At 39.6% G+C, this 27069-nt stretch overlaps 1 protein-coding gene across 1 annotated transcript in view; it reads left to right on the forward strand.

Moving 5' to 3' along the window:
* The first annotated feature begins 13576 nt into the window (after positions 1–13576).
* Positions 13577–27069, forward strand: part of LOC145536780 (fibrous sheath-interacting protein 2-like) — a 79566-nt gene continuing 66073 nt past the window's right edge. The window contains exons 1-8 of the mRNA XM_081566592.1: positions 13577–13779; positions 14172–14297; positions 15838–15999; positions 16692–16781; positions 16986–17125; positions 18202–18343; positions 19101–19211; positions 19630–19777. Of these exons, the coding sequence (XP_081422718.1) occupies positions 13681–13779; positions 14172–14297; positions 15838–15999; positions 16692–16781; positions 16986–17125; positions 18202–18343; positions 19101–19211; positions 19630–19777 (1018 nt within the window). The 5' untranslated portion in view covers positions 13577–13680. The remainder of the gene's footprint in view (positions 13780–14171; positions 14298–15837; positions 16000–16691; positions 16782–16985; positions 17126–18201; positions 18344–19100; positions 19212–19629; positions 19778–27069) is intronic.

Here is a 27069-nt window from a genome sequence, read left to right on the forward strand (position 1 = left end):
GTCACATGGCATTCTACCTTCATGTGTCTCCTTAGAGGGACACCAGTCATATTTGATTAAGGGCACCTGACTCTAGGATGACCTCATCTTAACTAATTACATCTGCAATGATCCTATTTCCAAATTCTGTCACATTCTATGGTATGACTACAACATAGGTCTTGAGAGAATACAATTTACCCAAAAACATTATCAAAGACTATACTTTCATCATTTAAATGCTTTTGAAGTTAAGACTTGTTTTTTGGCCCAGAATATGTTCTGTCTGTCTTGGCACTTGAAAAGAATGTGTGTTTGGGGGTTGTTGGGTGAAGTGTGGTATAAATGTCACTTGGGATGTGCTTGTTGACAGTTCAGTTCAGGTCTCCTATGTCCTTTACTGATTTTCTGTCTATTTGATCATCAGTTACTGAGAGAGGAGTGTTGAACTATTTCCACATTATTGTTGTTGTTTAATCGCTCAGTCGTGTCCGACTATTTTGCGACCCCATGGACTGTAACCTGCCAGGCTCCTCTGTCCATGGGATTGCCCAGGCAAGAACACTAGAGTAGGTTGCCATTTCCTTCTCCAGGGGATCTTGCTGACCCAGGGATTGAACCTGCATCTCTTGCATTGGCAGGTGGATTCTTTACCACTGAGCCACCAGGGAGTAACCTATCTATTGCTTTTCTCATGTCTATCAGTTTCTGCTTCATGTATTTTAAAGCTCTGTTTCTTGTTACTTCGTTTCTTTCTTTCTTTTTTTTGCCTTTCTGTGGGTTACCTGCACATGATTTTAGGATTCCATCTTGATTTATTTTTAAGTCCCACCAGGTTTTTGTTTGTTAACCAGGACCCCCAACATATTTTTACCCGTGAAGCCACAAAAAGAGTAATAATGAGGCTCCAGCTTTCCTTGTCTCCACTAATTCCCCCTTCACTGTCTCACTTCACTGACTAAACATGCTTAGCTTCTCAGATGGCCCTATAATCTCCTGTTTGTCCACTCTTGCCAGCACTTCAGCATAGATGCTTAGTGGCAGTTTCTCAGATCTTTCTCTCCAACTCTTCGAAAGTTGTGTAAGGTCCAATGTTATTTCATAAAACATAGAGTGGCTCTGCCACTTACCTGACTGAATCCTGACAGAGGATAAGAGGGCATGTGGAGAGAAGGGCCCAGACAGTCCAGCTATTCCAACCTTCAGAGCCAAGGCCCCAGATACATGAGTAGAGCCATCTTAGACCACTGAAATTGGTACTTAAAAATAACGTGCTTTTGTAAAAAAGAAAAGGAAAGAAGAAGAAGAAAAAAACTAAAACAGGTATATTAACTTTGGGACTCAGTTATGGGGAGAGGCTAGAAAAACAGCTAGGAAAATATTAGTAAAGACTGGGAAATGGGTGAACAAAGTAGAATCTCTAAGAGTAGTGAGGAAACTGTCATAGAAGGTTGGAAAATGACATCTCATGTCATATAGGTAAAACAACAATTGGTAAAACTGTCACCTGCAGTAAATGGAAGATGGAAAATATGTACCTAATGAACTTGTGTATCTACCTAAGGAGAATGTCCAGTCAAGCAGAATGCTGATAGTGCCATTTGACATTTAGCTGCATGTGATAATGTACACAAAGAGAGAGGTGAGCCGAGCAGCATTTGCAAATGGAATTTTAGAGGAAATATAAAAGAGTCAGGATTTTCTGGGTCAGAAAATAAAACTTTTGCATTTCTAGTTTTCCGAGCCAGCAAAGATTAAGAGTGTAACGTAAGATCCTTTGTGAAGACCCTAGAAAGATATAAGTTGGTGCTTAAGAAACCTTTTCAAATAGAAAAAAAAAGGCATTGTATACAGGCAGAACACTGACATAAATCATACCTATATGTTTTTTGGATCTGTCTCCTAAGAGAAAAGAAACAAAAGCAAAAATAAACAAATGGGACCTAATTAAACTTAAAAGCTTTATGCAGTAAAGGAAACCATAAACAAAATGAAAAAATAATATACTGAATGGGAGAAACTACTTACAAATGACATGACTGTTAAGGGGTTAATATCCAAAATATATAAACAGCTCATACATCAACATCAAAATAAAAACCAACATCAAATCAACATCAAAAAACCAAACAATCCAATTTAAAAATGGGCAGAACTGAATAGACTTTTTCCAAAGAAGACATACAGATGGCCAACAGGCAAATGAAAAGATGCTCAACACAGCTAATCATCAGAGAAATGCAAGTCAAAAGCACAATGAGATATCACCTCACACCTGTCAGAATAGTTATCATCAAAAAAGTCTGCAGATGACCAATGTTAATAAGGATGTGGAGAAAAGGGAACCCTAGTGCATTGTTGGTAGGAATGTAAATTGGTGTAGTTACTATAGAAAACAGTATGGAGGTTCCTAAAAAACCTGAATATAGAAATACCATATGATCCAGCAATTCCACTCATGGATACATATCCAATGAAATAAAAAACACTGTTTCAGGGCTTCCCTGGTGGCTCAGTGATAAAGAATCTGATTGCCAATCAGCAGACAAGGGTTCAATCCCTGATCCAGGAAGATCCCACATGCTGCGGGGCAACTAAGCCCCTGCACCACAGCTATTGAGCCTGCACTCTAGAGCCCGGGAGCCACAACTCCTGAGTCCTCATAACACAACTACTGTAGCCCACACACCCTAGAGCCTATGCTCCACAACAAGAAAAGCCATCGCAATGAGAAGCCTGCACATCACAACAAGAGAGTAACCCCCATTCCCCCACAACTAGAGAAAAGCTTGAGCAGCAACCCAGCAGAGCCAAAAATAAATACATAAAAAATACTAATTCAATAAGATACATGCACTTCAATGCTCATAGCAGCACTTATATGGAAGCAATCTAAGTGCCCATTCAACAGATGAACAGATAAAGAAGATGCAATGGAATATTAGTCATAAAAATAGAATGAGATTTTGCCATTTGCAACAGCAAGGATGAACCCAGAGGGTATTATTCTTACTGAATCTTAAGTCATACACAGAAAGACAAATACATATGTTATCACTTATACATGGAATCTAAAAAATAAAACAAATTACTAATGTAACAAAACAGAAACAGACTTACAGATATAGATAACAAACTAGTGGTTACCAGTGGGGAGAGGGAATAAAAGAGGGGCAATACAGAGGTAGGGGATTAGGGGTATAAACTATTATGCATAAAATAATCTACAAGAATATGTTGTACAGCACAGGGGATATAGCCAATATTTTATAATAATTTAAAATGGAGTATAATCTATAAACATATTGAATCACTACGCTGTACACCTGAAACTAATAAAACACTGTAAATCAACTACACTTCAATTTAAAAAGAAAAAAGGCATTGTCCCACAGCCCTTCACATGCTATCCAAAGTAGAAAGAAGCCCATCTCAAAAAATGCTGTGGGTATAACTTCCATTCTATGGACTCAGATTCATATGAACCCCATACTTTATTCCTTTGAATCTATAAAATTACACTTTTTTTTTAAAATTGGGCTTCCTAGGTGGTACAGTGGTAAAGAATCCTCCAGCCAATGTAGGAAACACAAGAGACACAGGTTCGATTCCTGAGTGGGGAAGATCCCTTGGAGTAGGAAATGGCAGCCCACTCCATTATTCTTGACTGGAAAAATTCCATACACAGAGGAGCCTGGCGGCCCCTGGGGTCGCAGAGAGTCAGACACAACTGAGCACACGCACACACATACTTTTTAAAAAATTATATTGTAATATATTTTTATGGAACTTATAATGACTTTTTAAAATTTATTTTTAATTGGACGATAATAGCTTTACAATATTGTGTTAGTTTCTGCCATACAACAACATAAGTAAGCCATGAGTATACATATGTTCCCTCCTTCTTACTGCGCCCCCAATTGAAGTTGCTATATAACACAGGGAGCTCAGCCCGGTGCTCTGTGACAACCTACAGGGGTGGGATGGGAGGGACGGTAAGAGGGAGGGAACATACGTATACTCTTGGCTGATTCATGTTGTTTTATGGCAGAAACTAATACAACATTGCAAAGCAACTATCCTCCAAAATTTAAAATAAATTTTAAAAGTCATTAGAAGTTCTGTAAAAATACATTACAATATAATAATAAAAAAAGTATGTGTGTGTGTGTGTGTGTGCTCACATGGTAATGTATATGTTAGGGTTTCCCTGGTAGCTCAGAAATCTTGTTTCCCTGGTAATGAATCTGGCTGCAAAGAAGGAGACCTGGGTTCAGTCCCTGAGTTGGGAAGATCCCCTGCAGAAGGGAACCACTACGCCCTCCAGTACTCTGGCCTGGAGAAATCCATGGAGAGAGGAGCCTGGCAGGGGTCCCAAAGAGTCAGACCATGGGGTCCATGGGGTCCCAAAGAGTCGGACACGACTGAGCAACTTCACTTTCACTTTCAATGTATATGTTTCCTTGCTACTCTCTCAATTCATCCCACCCTCTTCTTCCCCCGCTGTGCCCACAAGTCTGTTCTCTATGTCTGCATCTGTATTCCTGCCCTGCAAATAGGTTCATCAGTACCATTTTCCTAGATTCCATATATATGTGTTCATATACAATATTTGTTTTCCCCCTTCTGACTTACTTCACTCTATATAAAAGGCTCTAGGTTCACCACCTCACTAGAACTGACACAAATGCTGAACCCACATTTTTAAGAGAACTGAACTAGCAAAACCCCTTCAAACAGATCTAAGAGGGCTTGAGATTGCTCCATTTGCAAATTCCAACTGGGCCCCCAACTTTCTGTGGGTAGGGAGGGAGCAGGCTGAGAAAGCCACTAAGCTGCAAACATAGTACATTTTTTTTTTAATAAAAGTATGACCCATGGGACCATGTCAAGAGCCCAGAGGACGAAAATAAGAACTATGAATAACAGTAAACTAGGAAGCCACTCCTATGGCATAGAATGAGGATTGAGTCAAGGATTTCTCTGCTCCAAGAAAAGGGGGACCTGGCAGCACATATCCAGGTGGTTCTATGGTTGTTATGGGTCATTGACTCCTTTGTACCTCTCTTTTCAAGTGGGAGTGTTTACTGTAGTTATCTTGTCCCCATATCACCATTGTGGTTGGAGGGCAGTGCAAATAACTTATGTGGCAGGTTGCATTTTTCCAAATATGGGCGCATTAATATATAGATTATCCTATACACTGTTCTCACAATGTGACATTGACAGCTCTCCTCAAGATGGTGGCATCCATATTCCTTGCCTCTGAACTTGGGTGGACTTTTGTAACTGCCTCAGCCAAATAAAATGTGGTGAAAGTGATGCCGTATGACTTCTGAAGCTGGGTCACGAAAGGTAACAGCTTTTGCCTGGCGCCCTCTCTCACACGCTCTTGCTCTCACTCTCGCTCTCTCTCTCCCCTTGCCTTGGGAATGCAGTGCTGTGTTGTGAGGAAGCCCAGTCAATATGAAGAGATTAGTGTGGGTGTTCTAGCTGATAATCACAGACAGGCTCCTAGCCAACAGCTACAAGCCACACATGAGTAAACAGAGCCTTAAGATGACACTAGCCTTCACTGAAAGGGTCTTCCAACTGAAGCCCCAGACATCATGGAACAGAGACAAACTATACCCTCTGATGCCCTGTCTGAAAGAGAAGCCAAGAAGGTAATACATTATTTTGCATTGTTTTAAGCCGCTAAGTATGGGGGTAACTTGTTACGTGGCAGTAGATAACGAATGCAAAGTGTTTTGCAAGAAGCTACCTTTGAGTGTGACTGTAGATGACAAAATCCTGGACACTGAGCTGAGGCTATAATTGGATGAAATATCTGAGGTCTTAGGAGAGGTAAGTATATTTTGTGTCTTGGAGGAACACAAATCACAGGTACCAGAGAGAGGACAGTGCTATATTGTCATATTAATCACCAGCAATGGTTAATCCTCTGCTATATTGACCATGGGCTTGACTGTGTGACTTTCTTTGGCCGAGATGATGAAAGCAAAATCAAAACTAGTTGCACTTTGGGGTTTGCCCTTTCTTACTGCTGGGAAACCTAAGACCACCATGTGAAGCAGCATAGCCTTAGCTCCTAGAGGATTAAAAAACTCATGGAGTGAAAGCCCAATTATACAAGTCATTCCAGTTGAGGCCCCAGAATTAGCCAGGCAAAGACAGGGCACAGTCATGCAAGGCAGAGCCACAGAGTCACAAACTGGCTGGTTGTGTGCTGTTCTATATTTTTGTAAGGTCATGTTTGAGAGGTAGTATTGCAATAGGGTCTTGTAGAGGTAGACAGGGACCAAGTCACAAAAATGTTTTATGCTTTGTTTTCATTCTTTCTTCCTTAGGATCATTAGGGGTTTTAAGTAAGGGAGAGACATGATCAGTTAGCAATTTAGAAAGATAATTTTGGTGGCAGAACGAAAGATGGATTAGAGAGGTGAAAGGTGGGAGATATTCAGAGGTTGTGATAATGGTGTGGTCAAGAAGCGATGAGTGGCCTAATTGGAGCAGTGATAGAAGAAGTGGCAAGGAGAGGGAAAATATGGGAAATATTTAGGAGGTAAATACACTAGGGCTTAAGGATGGATTGAATGTCAAGGACGTGGAGGAAAGGGAGGCATCTAGGAGCATTCTCTAGTGAAGGCTTCAGTAGAACTGGTACCAGTCACTGAGGGATGAAATATAGTTCTGTTTTAATGAGGGGAGGCTGAGTTGAGTTTTGAGTATGTCAGTTTCAGTTGTTTGTCAGATATCCATATAGAGATGTTTGGCTGGCAGTAGTGTATATAACCAGGCTAGAGTTTTAAATGCAGGAGTTATAGTCATATATGTGAAAATAAAACAAGAACACATACAGTGTATTGATTAAAAGTATAGCTTTTGGGCTCAGTTAACTTGGATTCAAATCTCAGCTCCATCACATATTAACCATAGTCATTGTGAACAATGTCTTCACCTACAGAGATGGAGTAAATATAGATAAGGTTGTTGTGAGGATTAAATGAGGCAAGGTTTAGCACAGAATCTAAAATTAATACATTCTCAATAAGTGGTACATATTGTTACCAAATGACCAAGAAATAACAAAGAAGTAGACCAAAACCATGGAGACAAGAAGTGGCCAAGAGGCACTTGAAAAGATGCTCAACATCACTAATCATCAGAGAAGTGCAAATAAAAGTACAATAAGATATCACCCCACATCCATTAGGAGAGCTAGTATAAGAAGGAAAGAGAGAGAGAGAGAAAAGGAGGGAGGGAGAGAGGGAGGAAAGAAGAGAAAACAGAAGGAAGGAAGGAAATAACAAGTGTTGGCAACAATGTGGAGAAATTGAAACTCTTGTGTACTGTTGGGGAGATTGTAAAATAGAATAACCACTATGGAAAACAATAAAGATCTTCAAGAAATTTAAAATACAATCACCATATGATCCAGCAATCCCACTTCTGGGTATATGTCCAAACATTTTTGAAATAGAGGCTCAAAGAGACATTTGCACATCCATGTTCATAGGAGTACTATTCATAATAGGTCATCTGAGGAGGCCTTACAAATAGCTGAGAAAAGAAGAGAAGCAAAAGGCAAAGGAGAAAAGGAAAGATATACCCATCCGAAGGCAGAGTTCCAACGAATAGCAAGGAGAGAAAAGAAAGCCTTTCTAAGTGATCGATGCAAAGAAATAGAGGAAAATAATAGAATGGGAAAGACTAGAGATCTCTTCAAGAAAATTAGAGATACCAAGGGAATATTTCATGCAAAGATGGACACAATAAAGGACAGAAATGGTATCGACCTAACAGAAGCAAAATATATTAAGAAGAGGTGACAAGAATACACAGAAGAATGATTTTAAAAAGATCTTCATGACCCAGATAATCACAATGGTGTGATCACTCACCTAGAGCCAGACATCCTGGAGTCCAAAGTCAAGTGGGCCTTAGGAAGCATCACTACAAACAAAGCTAGTGGAGGTGATGGAATTCCAGTTGAGCTATTTCAAGTCCTAAAATATGATGCTGTGAAAGTCTTGCACTCAATATGCCAGCAAATTTGGAAAACTCAGCATTGGTCCAGGACTGGAAAAGGTCAGTTTTCATTCCAATCCCAAAGAAAGGCAATGCCAAAGAATGTTCAAACTCCCGCACAATTACACTCATGTCACACACTAGCAAAGTAATTCTCAAATTTTCCAAGCCAGGCTTCAACAGTACATGAATGGATGTGTACCACAATGTTCATCGCAACACTGTTTACAATAGCCAGGACATGGAAGCAACCTAGATGTCCATCGGCAGACGAATGGATAAGAAAGCTGTGGTACATATACACAATGGAATATTACTCAGCTATTAAAAAGAATGCATTTGAATCAGTTCTAATGAGGTGGATGAAACTGGAACCTATTATACAGAGCGAAATAAGTCAGAAAGAAAAACACCAATACAGTATATTAACACATGTATATGGAATTTAGAAAGATGGTAATGATGACCCTATATGTGAGACAGCAAAAGAGACACAGGTGTAAAGAACAGAGTTTTGGACTCTGTGGGAGAAGGCAAAGGTGGGATGATTTGAGAGAATAGCAATGAAATATGTATATTACCATATGTGAAATAGATCACCAATCCAGGTTCAATGCATGAGACAGGGTGCTCAGGGCTGGTGCATTGGGATGACCCAGAGGGATGGGATGGGGAGGGAAGTAGGAAGGGGTTCAGGATGGGGAACACATGTACACCCATGGCTGATTCATGTCAATGTATGGCAAAAACCACTACAATATTGTAAAGTAATTAGCCTCCAATTAAAATAAATAAATTCACTAAAAAAAATTGAAAAAAACCAGAACAGTACATGTACCAAGGACTTCCAGATGTTCAAGCTGGATTTAGAAAAGGCAGAGGAACCAGAGATCAAATTGCCAATATCCATTAGATCATAGAAAAAGCAAGAGAATTCCAAAAAAACATCTATTTCTGCTTTATTGACTATGCCAAAGCCTTTGACTGTGTGGATCACAACAAACTGTGGAACATTCTTAAAGAGATGGGAATGCCAGACCACCTGACCTGCCTCCTGAGAAATCTGTATGCAGGTCAGGAAGCAACAGTTAGAACTGGACATGGAACAATGGACTGGTTCCCAATCAAGAAAGGAGTACGTCAAGGCTGTATATTGTCACCTTGCTTATTTAACTTATATGCAGAGTACACTATGTGAAATGCCAGGCTGGATGAAGCACAAGCTGGAATCAAGATTTCCAGGTGATACAGACACCTTATTTTCGACAAAGGAGGCAAGAATATACAATGGAGAAAAGACAATCTCTTTAACAAGTGGTGCTGGGAAAACTGGTCAACCACTTGTAAAAGAATGAAACTAGAACACTTTCTAACACCATTCACAATAATAAACTCAAAATGGATTAAACATCTAAACGTAAGACCAGAAACTATAAAACTTCTAGAGGAAAACATAGGCAAAACACTCTCCGACATAAATCACAGCAGGATCCTGTATGACCCACCTCCCAGAATATTGGAAATAAAAGAAAAAATAAACAAATGGGACCTAATTAAACTTAAAAGTGTCTGCACAATAAAGGAAACTATAAGCAAGGTGAAAAGACAGCCTTCAGAATGGGAGAAAATAATAGCAAACGAAGCAATGGACAAAGAATTAATCTCAAAAATATACAAGTAACTCCTGCAGCTCAATTCCAGAAAAATAAATGACCCAATCAAAAAGTGGGCCAAAGAACTAAACAGACACTTCTCCAAAGAAGACATACAGATGGTTAACAAATACATGAAAAGATGCTCAACATCACTCATTATCAGAGAAATGCAAATCAAAACCACAATGAGGTACCATTTCACACCAGTCAGAATAGCTGCTATCCAAATGTCTACAAGCAATAAATGCTGGAAAGGTTATGGAGAAAAGGGAACCCTCTTACACTGTTGGTGGGAATGCAAACTAGTACAGCCACTATGGAGAACAGTGTGGAGATTCCTCAAAAAACTGGAAATAGAACTGCCATATGACCCAGCAATCCCACTGCTGGGCATACACACCGAAGAAACCAGAATTGAAAGAGACACGTGTACGCCAATGTTCATCGCAGCACTGTTTACAATAGCCAGGACATGGAAGCAACCTAGATGTCCATCAGCAGATGGATGGATAAGAAAGCTGTGGTACATATACACAATGGAGTATTACTCGGCCATTAAAAAGAATACATTTGAATCAGTTCTAATGAGGTGGATGAAACTGGAGCCCATTATACAGAGTGAAGTAAGCCAGAAAGAAAAACATCAACACAGTATATTAATGCATATATGTGGAATTTGAAAGATGGTAACGATAACCCTATATGCGAGACAGAAAAAGAGAACAGATGCATAGAACAGTCTTTTGGACTCTGAGGGAGAAGGTGAGGGTGGGATGATCTGAGAGAATAGCATTGAAACATGTATATTATCATATGTGAAATAGAACACCATCCCATGTTCGATGCATGAGACAAATGCTCAGGGCTGGGGCAATGGGATGACCCAGAGGGATGGGATGGGGAGGGAGGTGGGAGGGGGGTTCAGGATGGGGAACACATGTAAACCCATGGCTGACTCATGTCAATGTATGGCAAAAACTACTACAATATTGTAAAGTAATTAGCCCCCAACTAAAATAAATAAATTAATTAAAAAAAAGATCACCAGATGAAATATCAACAACCTCAGATATGCAGATGGCATCACCCTTATGGCAGAAAGTGAACAGGAACTGGAGAACCTCTTGATGAAAGTGAAAGAGGAAAGTGAAAAAGTTGGCTTGAAACCCAACGTTCAAAAAACTAAGATCATGGCATCCAGTCCCATCACTTCATGGCAAATAGATGGGGAAACAATGGAAACAGTGAGAGACTTTATTTTGGGGGGCTCCAAAATCACTGCAGATGGTGACTCCAGCCATGAAATTAAAAGACTCTTACTCCTTGGAAGAAAAGATATGACCAACCTAGAGAGAATACTAAAAAGCAAAGACATTACTTTGCCAACAAAGGTCCATCTAGTCAAAGCTATGGTTTTTCCAGTAGTCACGTATAGATGTGAGAGTTGGACTATAAAGAAAGCTGAGCGCCGAAGAATTGATGCTTTTGAACTGTAGTGTTGGCGAAGACTCTTGAGAGTCCCTTGAACTGCAAGGAGATCCAACCAGTCCATCTTAAAGGAGATCAGTCCTGAATATTCATTGGAAGGACTGATGCTGAAGCTGAAACTCCAATACTTTGGCCACCTAATGCGAAGGGCTGACTCATTGGAAAAGACCCTAATGCTGGGAAAGATTGAAGGCAGGAGGAGAAGGGGACGATAGAAGTTGAGATGGTTGGATGGCATCACTGACTCGACGGACATGTGTTTGAGCAAGCTCTGGGAGTTGGTGATGGACAGGGAAGCCTGGTGTGATGCAGTCCATGGGGTCACAAAGAGTCAGACACGACAGAGCGACTGAACTGAACTGAAGAAGTGGAAGCAACCTAAATGTCCACTAATGGTTGAATGGATAAAGAAAACTTGATAGAGATAGATACATTTAACAGACTATTATTCACCCTTTAAAAGGGAAGAAATCATACCACATGCTTCTACACATATGAACTTTGAAGTTATTATGCTAAGTGAAATAGGCCAATCACAAAAGACAAATATTCCTTGATTTCACTTATATCACTTATATAAGGTATTTGAAGTAGCTCAATTCCTAGAAACAGAAAGAAAAATGGTAGTTACCAGGAAATGGGGCAAGGGAAGAAAGGAGAATGGTTTAATGGGTACGGGCTCTCAGTTTTGCAAAATGAAAAAATTCTGGAGATCTGTTGCATAACAATTTGAATATATGTAACATTATTGAACTGTACACTTAAAAATGGTTAAGATGGTAAATTTTATGTTATGCATTTTTAGCACAATAAAAAGATTCATGAAAGAACATGGAGACAAAGTACAGATTCCCGACAAACCAAGTGTAGTCTCAGCTATTAATATATTTACCATCTAGTGAGTTCCTGGGCAGCAAAGAATATGTTCTACTCACTGTTGTATCCTCAACACCCAGCACAGTGTCTGGCAGAGCAGATACTCAATAAATGTTGGCTAATCTAATGATAAGGTGTCTATGTGCTAAGTCGCTTCAGTCCTGTCTGACTCTTTGCGACCCCATGGACTGTAGCCTGCCAGGCTCCTCTGTCCATGGGATTTTCCAGGCAAGAATACTGGAGTGGGTTGCCATTTCCTCCTCCAGGGGATCTTCCCCACCCAGGATCGAACCCACGCCTCCTGTCTCCTATATTGGCAGGCGGGTTCTTTACCACTAGCACCATCTGGGGTATATATCCTGTATTGGCAGGTAGGTTCTTTACTACTAGCGTCCCCTGGGAAGCACTGATAAGGTAGAAAGGATAAGATAGAAAGAAATAGAAGAGAGAGAAAGGGAGGACAAGGAACGTAGAGAGATGAAGAGCCCACGACAGGAAAGAAAGCATTGCTGCTGCTGCTAAGTTGCTTCAGTCGTGTCTGACCCTGTGCAACCCCATAGACAGCAGCCCACCAGGCTCCTCTGTCCCTGGGATTCTCCAGGCTAGAATACTGGAGTGGGTTGCCATTTCCTCCTTCAATGCATGAGAGGGAAAAGTGAAAGTGAAGTCGCTCAGTCGTGTCTGACTCTTCACCACCCCATGGACTGTAGCCTACCAGGCTCCTCCGTCTGTGGGATTTTCCAGGCAAGAGTACTGGAATGGGTTGCCATTTCCTTCTCCAAGAAAGCATTGAGTCCTGGAAAAACCAGTGTGTTCTAAATGAGACTGGGGGAAGGATATGCCTAGCGGAAGTGGTCGCTCACAGGATCTATAAAGTGGGCAGATGTATAGAGCCAGTCCTCTGGTCTTAGTGCAAACTACACAATTACTCAGAGGCATGTGCTGAACAGAATCATAGCTCCTTGGGGGTCAGGAAGAATTAGAAGAATTACAGGCAGCTACCCACAGACAAGGGCTTTCCTAGTGACTCAGTGGTAAAGAATCCGCCTGCCAATGCAGGAGATGTGAGATCGATCCCTGAGTTGGGAAGATCCCCTGGATAAGGAAATGGCAACCCACGCCAGTATTCCTGCCTGGGAAATACCATGGACAGAGGAGCCTGGTGGGCTATGGTCAAAAGAGTCGGACACGACTTAGCGAATAAACAAGAACAATACACTGACAAAGATTGATACATTCCGGTTTAATTTAAATTAGGGCTATTGGTTTAAGGTTGAAAGGTAATCTCAACTGTGGTCCTCCTACACCAAGTCTTTTGGACCACTTCCCCATCTCGCTTGGCCCTTGAGGCTTGGGTCCTGCGCATGCGCCGGAGGTCCCAGGTGGCAGCTAGAGTGGTCACAACACCCCATCCCCTCACTTGAGGGCGACACCCTGTGGGGAGGCGCCCTTTTAGGACGTCAGCGCTGCATCCTGGAACCCACCATTGTGAGGGGCGTGGCCTGGAGGAGGCGTTACCCTTGTGACCTCTCTCTGGGTCGCCCAGACTAGATGCGGGCGTAGAGCGGGAAAGGTGTGCGCGAAGAGAAGAAACCAAGACGGCTTGTGGCACCCCAGCCCCCGGCCCCCTGGGGGCTGATGGGTGGCCATGGACCTGTACTTCAATAACTGCTACAAGGCTGCTCAGGCCGCCGCCTCTAAGGCGGCTGCCAGCAGCCTAACTGCCGACAGGGAGCAGTGTGACTCCGTGAGTGGGGGCCAGTCGGTCATCCTCCTCCCCTTTCTGGCTCCAGGGCTGGGTCTCGGGAGGGAAGAAGGGCGGGAAGATGAAAGACTACGGCGAGGACTCAGCAGAGGGGGGGTGGGTCCTTGAAGCTCAGTTACTGGCTCCCAAACTCTCTGTAGTGACTAGAGCTCCCTCTGGCCGGGATTAGCTTGGAATGGAGCTCAGAGATTGGGTTGGTAACAGGGGTAAACTGCGAGGCCTTCAGGTTATCGACAGGGCAGTTTCTTTCAACCCTGAGTGTGTGTCTTTGGTTTATTTGGAGGTATTAGCCCATTGAAGTTTGAGTAGATTGGTCTAAACTTAAAATTATAGCACTAGAAACAAAAAACAAGCTTTCTACTTATATCTGACAGGGCTCGCAAAAAGACCCTATCCCAGAGGTCGGAGCCGCTAATCTATTGGATCTTCCTCTTGGGGTCAAGCTTCCCGTTATTCCAGGAAGTGATAATGTATTCTATACTACAAATTTAAGTGAAAAGGTAAACTAACTTTTAATGGTACATAAGTGATTTTCTTGACTGTTTTCTGCTTGCTGTTAAACTTGAAACACTGCTATTATTTTGCTTTGAGTCAACTTCAGTTTCACACACCAAGTGAAGTTAAAATGAGTTGAAGTGTTCAGTGTCTGAACCTCACTTTAATGATAGAAGGCCTTGTGATAGGCCTCCGCCACCCAATTCAGCCTTATCTCTGACCCAGACCTCAGCTCCGAAAGGTCCAGGTCTTTTCTCCCTGTCCACACATAGTATGATAGTTTCTACTTCTGTGCCTTTGTCCCTCTAGGTCCTGAAACCTGGCATGCTCTCCTCTCCTTCCTGACCTTCAATTTGAGCCATCTTTCAAGAGCTACTATGTGAAGCCTTTCCCCCGTGTCCCAAACCCGAATGGTTTCATCTTTCCTTAGAATTTACATTGCCCTTGATCTCTACTCTCTCACTCAGCACTAAAGTACTGTTTCTGGTTCAGAGTGCTGCACGCACCGTTTAAGTCCTCTGCCTAACACTCCCCACCCTGTCCTTAGCTTTAGGCCAAGCCTGAAGGAGGTTCGGAACTCTCTGAGTGTGTGCTTGGATCACAATAGCAAAAGGTTCTAAAGGAGTGATTATGACATCCTTACCATTCTCCTCTATAGGGTGTCATCAAGGATGCATAGCGGGCTCCCTGGTATTTCTGATACTTGTCAAATATATATGATTTTTTTAAGTTTTATTGCTGGAAAGCAATATAATTTCTATTTTCAAAACCAATACACTCTACCCCTTCCCACAAATTAGCATTCCTAAAACATACTCAAAGCCTATTTGACTACAAGTGATAACACGCCTTTTCAGTTTGTAAATATAGCCCTCTTCATTGGTTTCTTGCTCCACTATCTTCTATTTCCCATATTTACATTGTGTTACTCTTTTATTCACTTGTTAGCTACTGATTTCCTGATTTTTTTCCCCATACTTATATTGGTTCGCTCTACACTTTATTATATTGATTCCCCCCAAACACATACATTTAATTATGATCAGGTATTATATTCAATTCCCCTAAACACTAACTTAGTGGGATCCTTCTTTATCTTTTAGCAATATCTCCTCAAGGAAGTAACACTATATTTTGCACATTTAGTTGTTTTTTTTTTAACTCTACCCTTGACCATCTTGTAAGGTGAAGCTATGACAGGTAGATGGTAGCAGAGTTTAGACTAGAACCACAGTCTCCCAATTTCTTAGGCCATGCTTCTTCAGCTGACCTTGCTGCTTCGTGAACTACAAATTACTTTAGCAGAGTACCATGGAAACGTAATTTAAAGGTCTTTCATATTGATTTAAATGCAAGTAGAAGGAAAATTATAATATTCTACTGTCTTCTTTTCAGATCAGCCCATTGTCAGTATTCTCTCACTTCAGATTCTTCTTGCATGATTTATTTTCAACGAACAGCCTAATCACCTTAACAAATTGAGGTTTAAAAGTGTGATTTCATTCATTTTACATATGTAACACTTTTCAGTGTATGTGTTTGCAGCTTTATCAACCTTCTTATGACTTTAACCTGTCTGATCCATATTGTCGGCTTTTGGAAACCAGCTATAAAAGCCTGCACGATCCACATTTAAAATTATACTATAGGCGAAAAGATATCCTGAGGAGATTAAAGAAAGGTGGCTATGTCACCAGCAATAATAAGGTGGGTTGAAGTTTGCTTCCAGTTAACCAGCATAAACGCATGGTCTTGATAGAAGCTTGCTTCTGTACTTCACTGGGAACCTGTGTCAACTTTTAATTAAGCAATAAAGAATGCCTGACAGAAAACTCAATGAATTACTCAATATTTGAGTAAAGAGAAATCAGGTGGCTGTTTCTAAATAAAATTCTTCCTACTTGATAATTTTTTCTTTGATAAAAGCAAAAGATAAACAAATGATTTGAATATGTAAAGGCATATACATACACATTTATTTATGCATTTTCTCTCAGCTGTATTATTAGTGCCTTTCCTTTGGCTCTAAAAGTATTAATGGCACTGTACACCCATCAGGGGATATTTCCAATACCCTTTGAGAAGACTAGCGACAAAATGGAAACCTAACAATACAGCTTGATAGAATAAATTCTTCTGAAAGTTAAACATCATTATTATACTGATATTTTAATAACATTTATTTCGTGTGAACCATATTATTGAAATAATATTATTTAGGTAGACATTTCCTGGTGATACAGCCACTGTAGAGAGATATTGCCTTCTAAATTATTACCAAAATGTGCTATCACTACCTTGACCCCAAAATTGTTACTAAAATGAATGTTCTTATGACTCTTTTCTCTGGAAAGTTTCATGATTCTTACAACTTTCTATTTATATATTTGTTTTTATAGGTTGTATGCACCTTGAAGGAATTGAATAAGTACAGGCAGTATCTCACCAGTTTGAAATTAGACTTTGAAAGAAACTATGTAAGAAAACAAGTAAGTTAAATACTTGAATTTGTTTTATTTGAGGCCTGTAAGAAAGCTTTTATGTAGGTTGTGGGAGAAAGACTTAAATTCAGGTTAATTAACCTTTTGTAAACTACAGGACGTTTACCAAGCCTGAAACGTAAGAAGTCATATCAAAGGACAAGGTTATTTCTGACCAATATAAACACTGTAATTCTTTTTTTCCCCTCCCAGAAAATGATTGAAAAACAAGTAAATAAATTGTATGAAACAAAGAGAGCCTGTGACAGTTATGGCAATACACAGTTCCAAGATTGGCTATTACAAGAAAATAAACAAACAACTCCAGACCAAGAGCTGTTGATAAAGCAAAGGTATGACCAAAGTTAATGCATATTTTTGTGGACATATTGTGGACCCCAGAAAGCTGTAAAAGTACTAGAAATAATTGAAAGCAGAATTTAAAAAGTATTAGACACAATTTAACTTCCTATAGTCTTCAATGTGGACTGAAAAGAAAGGAGATTAAGAGGTAGCAGGGATTGGAAACTTTGGTACCATAGCTAGGAAAGAGTTTCTACCTGAGAAAATGGAGTCATGAGGAACCCAAGAGGTAAGACAAACTGATATTTGAAGAACAATTCTGAAGTACAGCTCCCTGAGCTTGGGAAACCCAAGTTCATAGTAATAGAGGGAAAGGTATCATTAGCACATTTCAAACTTAAGTTTAAGGAAATTACTGCAGAATAAAACAGACAGAGTTGCTGTAACTTCATCTGATGCTAATATAAACAGGTGTTATCCCCCAACCAACCATGTATGTTCATTTAGCTATTACTCACACACATTCAATCTTATCATTCAGTGGCTGAGCCTGTGCCCCAGGAGGCAAAGGGATGAGTTATAGTTCCTTCTTTTTCTCCTTTATCAGGGGTGAGGACCAATTCCCCATCACCTAGCTCTTATATTCCATGGATTCATGTCATGATATGCCAGAATATATACTGATTCACAAAAGTGGCAAACTGGTAGTCTGCAGATCTGTCTATACATGAGAGATTGTTCAAGGACTTGAGAATGAGAGACAGGCCAATAGCTACTTATTTTTTAAAGGAAATTCAAATACACTTGTTTTTTGAAGTCAGTCCTTAAGTTGACATCAGCTGTCTTTGGAAATTCATGTTACAGAGCTCCTGAATTATGACTAACCTCTGTATAAAATGCTTTAAATCAGTCTGTTCTACATTTTGCCATTGTCCCAACCACAGTAACAGTCTGATGAGTACATCATGGTGAGTTGGTGGATCAGGCTAGCTTAAAGAACTCTACATTCCTGTAGTTTAAGAAATAAAAAGCAACCCAGAAAGTGGTTTGGGAATATCAGAGTAGATAATACCATCATAAGGGAAACACCCAGTTTATCTTCCCTTAAATTTTCACTTTTACTTAGATATTTAGATATGATTAGCTTGGAATTAAACAAGCTTGAACACACGGCAGAAAAGCAGAACATACTCCAGATGAAGGAAGAAGAAAGACAATGTCGGGACCACATTAGAAGAAAACTTAGTCTCCAGAGACAGATCGAAGAGGTGAGAAACACCAAATTATAAATTTTGATGGGGAAATTGTGTGTGATTGTTTTATTTATAAACATTTTTAGGTGGGAGGGGGGTTCAGGATTGGGAACACATGTAAACCCATGGCTGATTCATGTCAATGTATGGCAAAAACTACTACAATATTGTCAAGTAATTAGCCCCCAACTAAAATAAATAAATTTATTAAAAAAAAACATTTTTAGCAGTCCCACCATATTACCTGAAGTTATTTCAGGTCTAAGAAATAAACCACTGCTTAAAAAAATCATAATTATTTAAAAATAATAAACTGCTACTAATCTTGTATCACCGTTATAACAGACAAGCTTTTACTTAACATAGTGAGACTGATACAAATACATATCCATCATAGTATAGACACACTTCATCTGCTCTTAAAGTTTTAGAATTTAACTCTAGTGAAAAATAATCATGTCTGTATTTTCACTCCTCAATGCTCAGACAAGGCTATTTGTTCAGGCTCTCTGTCAGAATACATTTAAGGGCAACATACTACATGTGATAATTCCTTGAATCCATAAGAGAAAATCGCCTTTCCAGCATCTTTTTAGATCTACCTTTGAAGCATAAGCCCATTCTAAAGCCAACGTAAGATTTTCATTATGGTGGTCCAAATTCCTTAGGGCCTTAATTTGACCTAATTTGCTTATTGACCAAAAAAAAAGAAAACAAAAAAAAGATTATGAAAGAGAAGCCCTGCTGACTACTATGACATTGTGCTCCTTAGGAATGGAAAACCAAAGAAATGTTACTTCTGTCAAAGATTGGAGAAGAAGTAAAAAGAGACGCAAGAGTTGAAGAACAACGTAGAAAAGTCAAAGAAGATGCTCACCGTAAGGTAGAGTGACCTTTGAACAATAACTTGGGCTGTTCTGAGGAAAGGGTTTTGCTAATTTTGATGCTTTAAAGTATGAATTTTCAGAAGTGACTTACATTCACAAGGATAGCTACTGATGGAAAGAGCCAGTCTGGTCTGAACCTGGACTTTAAGGGATGGTCTGAAATGGGACCAGTCTCCAGAAAGTAGGCAATGAGTTCAGTTGGACCTAGTTATTAAAACATATTCTTCAAGCTGGACAGAAAAAGGAAACTTACCCTTATTACCTTCCTAGCTCTGTACTCTTTGTGATTTTAGAAATCTCAAGAATGAGGGCTTCCTTCAAATGTACCATCATATTTGAAGTATCTGTTATACATTTCCAGTGGCAAGTTGATATTAAATTTTAAACATTAAATATATTTTTTTTAATATTTAGAAAAAATCACTACTTGAGAAAAAAATCACTTATCATTTACAAAAACTGCAAAGGAATGACCTTCAGAGAGAAAGATCAGAAGAAAGTGTATTTGAAAACAGAAGTCAAGATGAAACAGAAGGTGAATGGGAAAACATAAAAGACAAAGGTAAGTAGAATATGCATAAATATTTATTAATTATCAGTGGCTTTGTAAAAACCCCTCTATGTGCTAATATAGTGAGGTGACAAAGCCCTTGCAAAGAGAAATTCTAGAAGCTCACACTTACAGGCACTTCCCAGTTACAGGTCAAGTTGTAGAGAATGTACAGACACCCACACACATTCACACGATATTGTTATGTTACAGACATTATAACAAATTACACACTTCTGTAAACTGGCTCAGCAGACAAGACTGCCTTTACTAGGAATTTAAAAAGAGCCAGTAGAGGAGACAGAACAATAACAAAAAGGGAAAGAGACAGTTATATATAGATAGAGAAAATGAGCCAGTAAGATAAAACATCCCCCCCCACAAACAGACTGAAATAAAGAGGGAGACAATGAATGAAAAATAGAAGGAAAATTTTAACTGAGGTCCACTAAGAAAAGATTATACAAAACAGTAATCTAGAAAGAGAAAGAGAAAAAAAATTTAAGTAGAAAAAAAGAAGAGACATTTAAAATATCTTAAGCAAGAAATAGAAATAGAAGGAACACAAAGGTTAAAAAGAAGGAGAAAATATGATACAAAAAGAAAGAATGAAATGGAGATATAGAGGAGGAAAGTGAATGAATGAATAAGAAGACTATTGAGCAGAAGAAGCCAGTAAGAAAACACACACGCGCGCATACACACACACACACACACACACACACCATGAGGGAGTGGAAGGAGACAAAGGCAAAGAAACAAGAGGAAAAGACAAGGAGTATGAGGAAGGAAGGCAAACAAAGAAAAGAGAGAATGAAAGAAAGGGAGCAAGAAAAAGACATACCAAAATAGAGAAACAAAGAAGTAGGAGGGAGAGAAGAGAATAAAGTTTAAAAAGGATAAGTGAATAGAAACAAGTAAAAACAAAAAACAGAATGTGACAGTGAGAAAAAAATTTGAAAAGGAGCCAGTAGGGAAAATCTAATACAGTTTGGGCAGGGAGTAATAGGGGAAAAAATGAGAAGTTAGTAAAAGAAAACAAATGGAAAGAGAGAGATTTAAAAAGGAGATGCCAATATGAAAAAGCAGTACATTAAAGTTAGACTAAATGGAATAAAAGATCCAGTAGGAGAGGGAGAATAGGAGAAAAGGAAAATATTAACATTAAAAAGGAGGAAGTAAAAAAGTCAGTAAAAGAAAATGTGAAAATAAAACAAAAAATGAAGAAAAGATATAAAAGGCAAAGAAGGAAATGAAAAGAGGAGAAACAGAGACACAGAGCAACAGGGAGAGAAAAAGTACAGTACAATAAGGAAAGAGAAGGATTTCAAAACTTACAGAAGACTAACATTAAATAAGAGGGGAGTGGGGAGGGGGAAGGGAGGGAAGATGGATAGATGGAAGGCAGAAAATATGAACATACTTCAAAAAGGAAGAGCCAGTAGCCAGTAAGAAAAGCAGTACAGGAAAATAGAGAAACCATGGAAGAGAGAAGGGACAGAGAAAGAGAGAGGAAAGAAATATACAAAAGAGGTAAATAAGATGAGTCTATAAAATAGGAGCCAGTAAAAAGGCAGGACAAAAAAAAATAGAAGGAAAGAAGAGAGAAAGGGAAAAGGAAAGAAAACAGTTTGAAAAGAGAAGCCTGTAAAAAGAGAATAAAATAGGAAGAAAGAGAGGGAAGAAGGCAGCATGCAGGCAGGCAAAGAAAAGAGAAAGCAAAAGAAAAGGCATGACAAGGAGCTATTAAAAACGGGAATAAAGAATAAGGAAGCTGTGGTACATATACACAATGGAATATTATTCAGCCATTAAAAAGAATACATTCGAATCAGTTCTAATGAGGTGGATGAAACTGGAGCCTATTATACAGAGTGAAGTAAGCCAGAAAGAAAAATACCAATACAGTATACTAACACATATATATGGTATTTAGTTAATTGGTAAAGATAACCCTGTATGCAAGACACCAAAAGAGACACAGATAAATAGAACAGTGTTATGGACTCTATGGGAGAGGGCGAGGGCAGGATGATATAGGAGAATGGCACTGAAGCATGTAAATTATCATATGTGAAACGAATCGCCAGTCCAGGTTCGATGCATGATACAGGGTGCTCGGGGCTGGTGCACCGGGATGACCCGGAGGGATGGGATGAGGAGGGAGGTGGGAGGGGGGTTCTGGAAGGGGAAAACATGTACACCCATGGTGGATTCATGTCAATGTATGGCAAAACCTATACAATATTGTAAAGTTAAAAAATATTTAAATAAACTAATTTAAAATAAAAAAAAAGAAAAGGAAGGAAGGAAATAAAAAAATTTTAATGAATAAGTTATAGGAAAAAATAAAATGAAGGAGAATGTGACTGTGTGAGAGAGAGACTTCAAAAGGAGTCAGAGGAATAAAAACAACTGTAAAATAAGCATGATAGATAATAGATAGGTAGAACCAACTTTTAAAAGAATATCCCAGAGGGCTTTCCTAGTGGTCCAGTGGTTAGGACTCTGTGCTTAAAATACAAGGGGCCCGGTTCAATCCCTGGTCAGGGAAGTAGATGCACATGCCACAACTAAGAGTTTGCATACCACAACTAAAGATCTCACACACTGCAATAAAGATCAAAGATACCACATGCTACAACTAAGACCTGGTACAGCCAAATAAATAAATACTTTTTAAAAGAGTAACCCAGAAATAAATGAAAGTACAAAACAACATAGCAGATGAGAGAGAGAAAGAAACGTTTCCGAAGAAGAGCCCCTAAAAGTGAGTTTAAAAAGAGCGGGAGGGATGGGGAAAGTGCGGGGGGAGGGTGGAGGAGGGAACACAAAAAATGTAAAGCAAAGCGATGAAAGGCAGCAAGTAAAAGACAAAGAGAACTAAATCGGAAAAGCAAAGAAAGAAAAAGAAGGTACGTGTTTAAAGGTTGGGACAGTAGGAAAAAGTAAAATAAAAAGAGGGAATGTGATTGTATAAGAGGCTTGAAAAGAAAGAGTAAGTAAAAAATTCAAGTACAATTTGGGGAAGAGGGCTGTTTAAAAAGGAGACTGAAGCATGTAAATTATCATATGTGAAATGAATCGCCAGTCCAGGTTCGATGCATGATACAGGGTGCTCGGGGCTGGTGCACCGGGATGACCCGGAGGGATGAGATGGGGAGGGAGGTGGGAGGGGGGTTCTGGAAGGGGAACACATGTACACCCATGGTGGATTCATGTCAATGTATGGCAAAACAAATACAATATTGTAAAGTTAAAAAAATAGATAGATAAACTAATTTAAAAAAAAAAAAGAGAGAGACTTCCGAGGGGGTTTCCCTGGTACCTTCAGTTCAGTTCAGTTGCTCAGTCATGTCCGACTCTATGGGACCTCATGGACTGCAGCATGCCAGGACTCCCTGTACATCACCAGCTCCCGGAGTTTACTCAAACTCATGTCAGTTGAGTCAGTGATGCCATCCAACCATCTCATCATCTGTTGTCCCCTTCTCTGGCCTTCAATCTTTCCCAGCATCAGGGTTGTTTCCAATGAGTCAGTTCTTTGTGTCAGGTAGCCAAAGTATTGGAGTTTCAGCTTCAACATCAGTGCTTCCAATGAATACAGGACTGATTTCCTTTAGGATGGACTGGTTGGATCTCCTTGCAGTCCAAGGGACTCTCAAGAGTCTTCTCCAACACCACAGTTCAAAAGCATAAATTCTTCGGCACTCAGCTTTCTTTGTAGTCCAATGCTTACATCCATACATGACTACTGGAAAAACTATATTCTTGACTAGACGGACCTTTGTTGCCAAAGTAATGTCTCTGCTTTTTAATATGCTGTCTAGGTTGGTCACAACTTTCTTTCCAAGGAGTAAGCATCTTTTAATTTCATGGCTGCCATCACCATCCACAGTGATTTTGGAGCCCCCCAAAATAAAGTCAACCACTGTTTCCACTGTTTCCCCATCTATTTCCCATGAAGTGATGGGACCAGATGCCATGATCTTAGTTTTTTGAATGTTGAGTTTTAAGCCAACTTTTTCACTCTCCTCTTTCACTTTCATCAAGAGGCTCTTTAGTTCTTCCTCACTTTCTGCCATAAGGGTAGTGTCATCTGCATGTCTGAGGTTATTGATATTTCACCTAGCAATCTTGATTCCAGTTTGTGATTCATCCAGCCCAGTGTTTCTCATGATGTACTCTGGATATAAGTTAAATGTGCAGGGTGACAATATACAGCCTTGACGTACTCCTTTTCCTATTTGGAACCAGTCTATTGTTCCATGTCCAGTTCTTACTGTTGCTTCCTGACCTGCATACAGGTTTCTCGAGAGGCAGGTCAGGTGGTCTGGTATGCCCATCTCTTTCAGAATGTTCCACAGTTTATTGTGATCCACACAGTCAAAGGCTTTGACATAGTCAATAAAGCAGAAATAGATGTTTTTCTGGAACTCTCTCGCTTTTTCGATGATCCAGTGGAGGTTGGCAATTTTATCTCTGGTTCCTCTGCCTTTTCTAAATCCAGCTTGAACATCTGGAAGTTCACGTTTCACGTATTGAGGAAGCCTGGCTTGGAGAATTTTGAGCATTACTTTGCTAGCGTGTGAGATGAGTGCAATTGTGCAATAGTTTGAGCATTCTTTCACATAGCCTTTCTTTGAGATTGGAATGAAAACTGACCTTTTCCAGTCCTGTGGCCACTGATGAGTTTTCCAAATTTGCTGGCATATTGAGTGTAGCACTTTCACAGCATCATCTTTTGGGATTTGAAATAACTCAACTGGAATTTCATCACCTCCACTAGCTTTGTTCTTAGTGATGCTTTCTAAGGCCCACCTGACTTCACATTCCAGGATGTCAGGCTCTAGGAGAGTGTTCACACCATTGTGGTTATCTGGGTCTTGAAGACTTTTTTGTACAGTTCTTCTGTGTATTCTTGCCACCTCTTCTTAATATCTTCTGCCTCTGTCAGGTCCATACCATTTCTGTCCTTTATTGGGCCCATCATTGCATGAAATGTTCCCTTGGTATGTCTAATCTTCTTGAAGAGATCTCTAGTCTTTCCCATTCTGTTGTTTTCCTCTATTTTTTTTGCACTGATCGCTGAGGAAGGCTTTCTTTTCTTTCCTTGCTATTCTTTGGGACTCTGCATTCAAATGTGTCTATCTTTCCTTTTCTCCTTTGCTTTTTGCTTCTCTTCTTTTCATAGCTGTTTGTGAGGCCTCCTCAGATAGCCATTTTGCTTTTTTGCATTTCTTTTTCTTGGGGATGATCTTGATCCCTGTCTCATGCACAATGTTATAAACCTCCGTCCATAGTTCATCAGGCACTCTGTCTATCAGATCTGGTCCCTGAAATCTATTTCTCACTTCCACTGTATAATCATAAGGAATTTGATTTAGGTTATACCTGAATGGTCTGGTGGTTTTCCCTACTATCTTCAATTTAAGTCTGAATTTGGCAACAAGGAGTTCATGATCTGAGCCACAGTACAAAAAGAATGGAAGGAACGTTTGGGGGTGAAAAAGAGAAGAAAAACAGTTTTTTAAATGAAGCCAGTAAGAAAGTCAAGTAAAATTTTATGTGGTGAGTTGCTGAGGTACAGCTGAAGTGTAAAAACCAATAAAAATACATAAAATGAAGATAAATGATTTGATACCTAGATAAACACCTAGCTATAGGTAGGACTGTAAAAAGAAGCCAATAAAAAAGACAATACCAAAAAGGAAAGAAAGAAGAAGTAAAGAAGAAAGTTTAAACACTGTAGACACTGAGACGAGAAGGAAGGAACGGAAGGAATGGAGAGGCTACTGTGACAGAGGGAACAGGCTGTTACAGGGAGAAAGATAAGAAGGAGAAATGTAATGAAGGACAAAGGAGAAGAGGGTGGAGGGAAAGTGAGAGGAATATAGGAAGGAAGAGAGAGAGAGAAGCAGTGGGGAAAAGCAAAGAGGAAGGAGAGGGAAGGAGGGAGAAAAAGGGCTTACAGGCCAGCAGGCAAAGAAGACAGAAAAACCAGAGAGAGTGAGAGAAAGTCATCAAGAGACATAGAGAAGGGGGAGAGAGGGAAGGAAGACAGGAAAAGAGAAGAAAGACACAGTGAAAAAAGGGAGCAATAGATACACAGAAAAGAAAGAAGGAAGGGAGGGAGAGAGGAGGAAAGAAGGAAAGGGAGGGGGAAGAAAGGATGGAAAATGGAAGGAAAAGAGAATGAATAAGAGGAAAAATAAGAAAAGGAGAAGTCATTCAAAAAGGAAAAGGTATTGAACCTGAACTGGTGATTCATTTCACATATGATAATTTACATGCTTCAATGCCATTCTCCCATATCATCCCACCCTCGCCCTCTCCCATAGAGTCCATATTACTGTTCTATTTATCTGTGTCTCTTTTGATGTCTCGCATACAGGGTTATCTTTACCGATTGACTAAATACCATATATATGTGTTAGTATACTGTGTTGGTGTTTTTCTTTCTGGCTTACTTCACTCTGTATAATAGGCTCCAGATTCATCCACCTCATTAGAACTGATTTGAATGTATTCTTTTTAATGGCCGAGTAATATTCCATTGTGTATATGTACCAGAGCTTTCTTATCCATCCATCTGCTGATGGGCATCTAGGTTGCTTCCATGTCCTGGCTATTATAAACAGTGCTGCGATGAACATTGGGGTACACGTGTCTCTTTCAATTCTGGTTTCCTCGATGTGTATGCCCAGCAGTGGGATTGCTGGGTCATATGGCAGTTCTATTTCCAGTTTTTTGAGGAATCTCCACACTGTTCTCCATAGTGGCTGTACTAGTTTGCATTCCCACCAACAGTGTAAGAGGGTTCCCTTTTCTCCACACCCTCTCCAGCATTTATTGCTTGTAGTCTTTTGGATAGCTGTACACCCATGGTGGATTCGTGTCAATGTATGGCAAAACAAATACAATATTGTAAAGTTAAAAAATATAAAATAAACTAATTTAATAAAAAGAAAAAAAGGAAAAGGTAAGAGATTAAAGATGAGCATGAAAGTATTTGAAAAGGAGTAGCCAGTAAGAAAAAAATCAAGTACCACTGTCTTTGCAAGTGAAAGAGATTTAAAGATGAGAAGGAATAATTTTTTAAAGACCCTAATATATAAATAGAAAAATAGATGATTTATAGTTTGGTAGCAGGCAGTCATATGGACAGAACAGACTATAAATAAGAGGTATTATCAAAAACAAGAGGTATAAAAAAAGTATAAGAAAAATTGAGCAAAAAATGAAAAGCAGCAGGTAGGAAGAAAAACGGAGTAAAAGAAGGTGGGAAGAAGGGATGGAGGGAA

Source organism: Giraffa tippelskirchi, chromosome X, assembly GCF_054371585.1.
Source record: "Giraffa tippelskirchi isolate mGirTip1 chromosome X, T2T-mGirTip1v1.2.pri, whole genome shotgun sequence".
In the NCBI taxonomy this organism is placed as follows: Eukaryota; Metazoa; Chordata; class Mammalia; order Artiodactyla; family Giraffidae; genus Giraffa; species Giraffa tippelskirchi.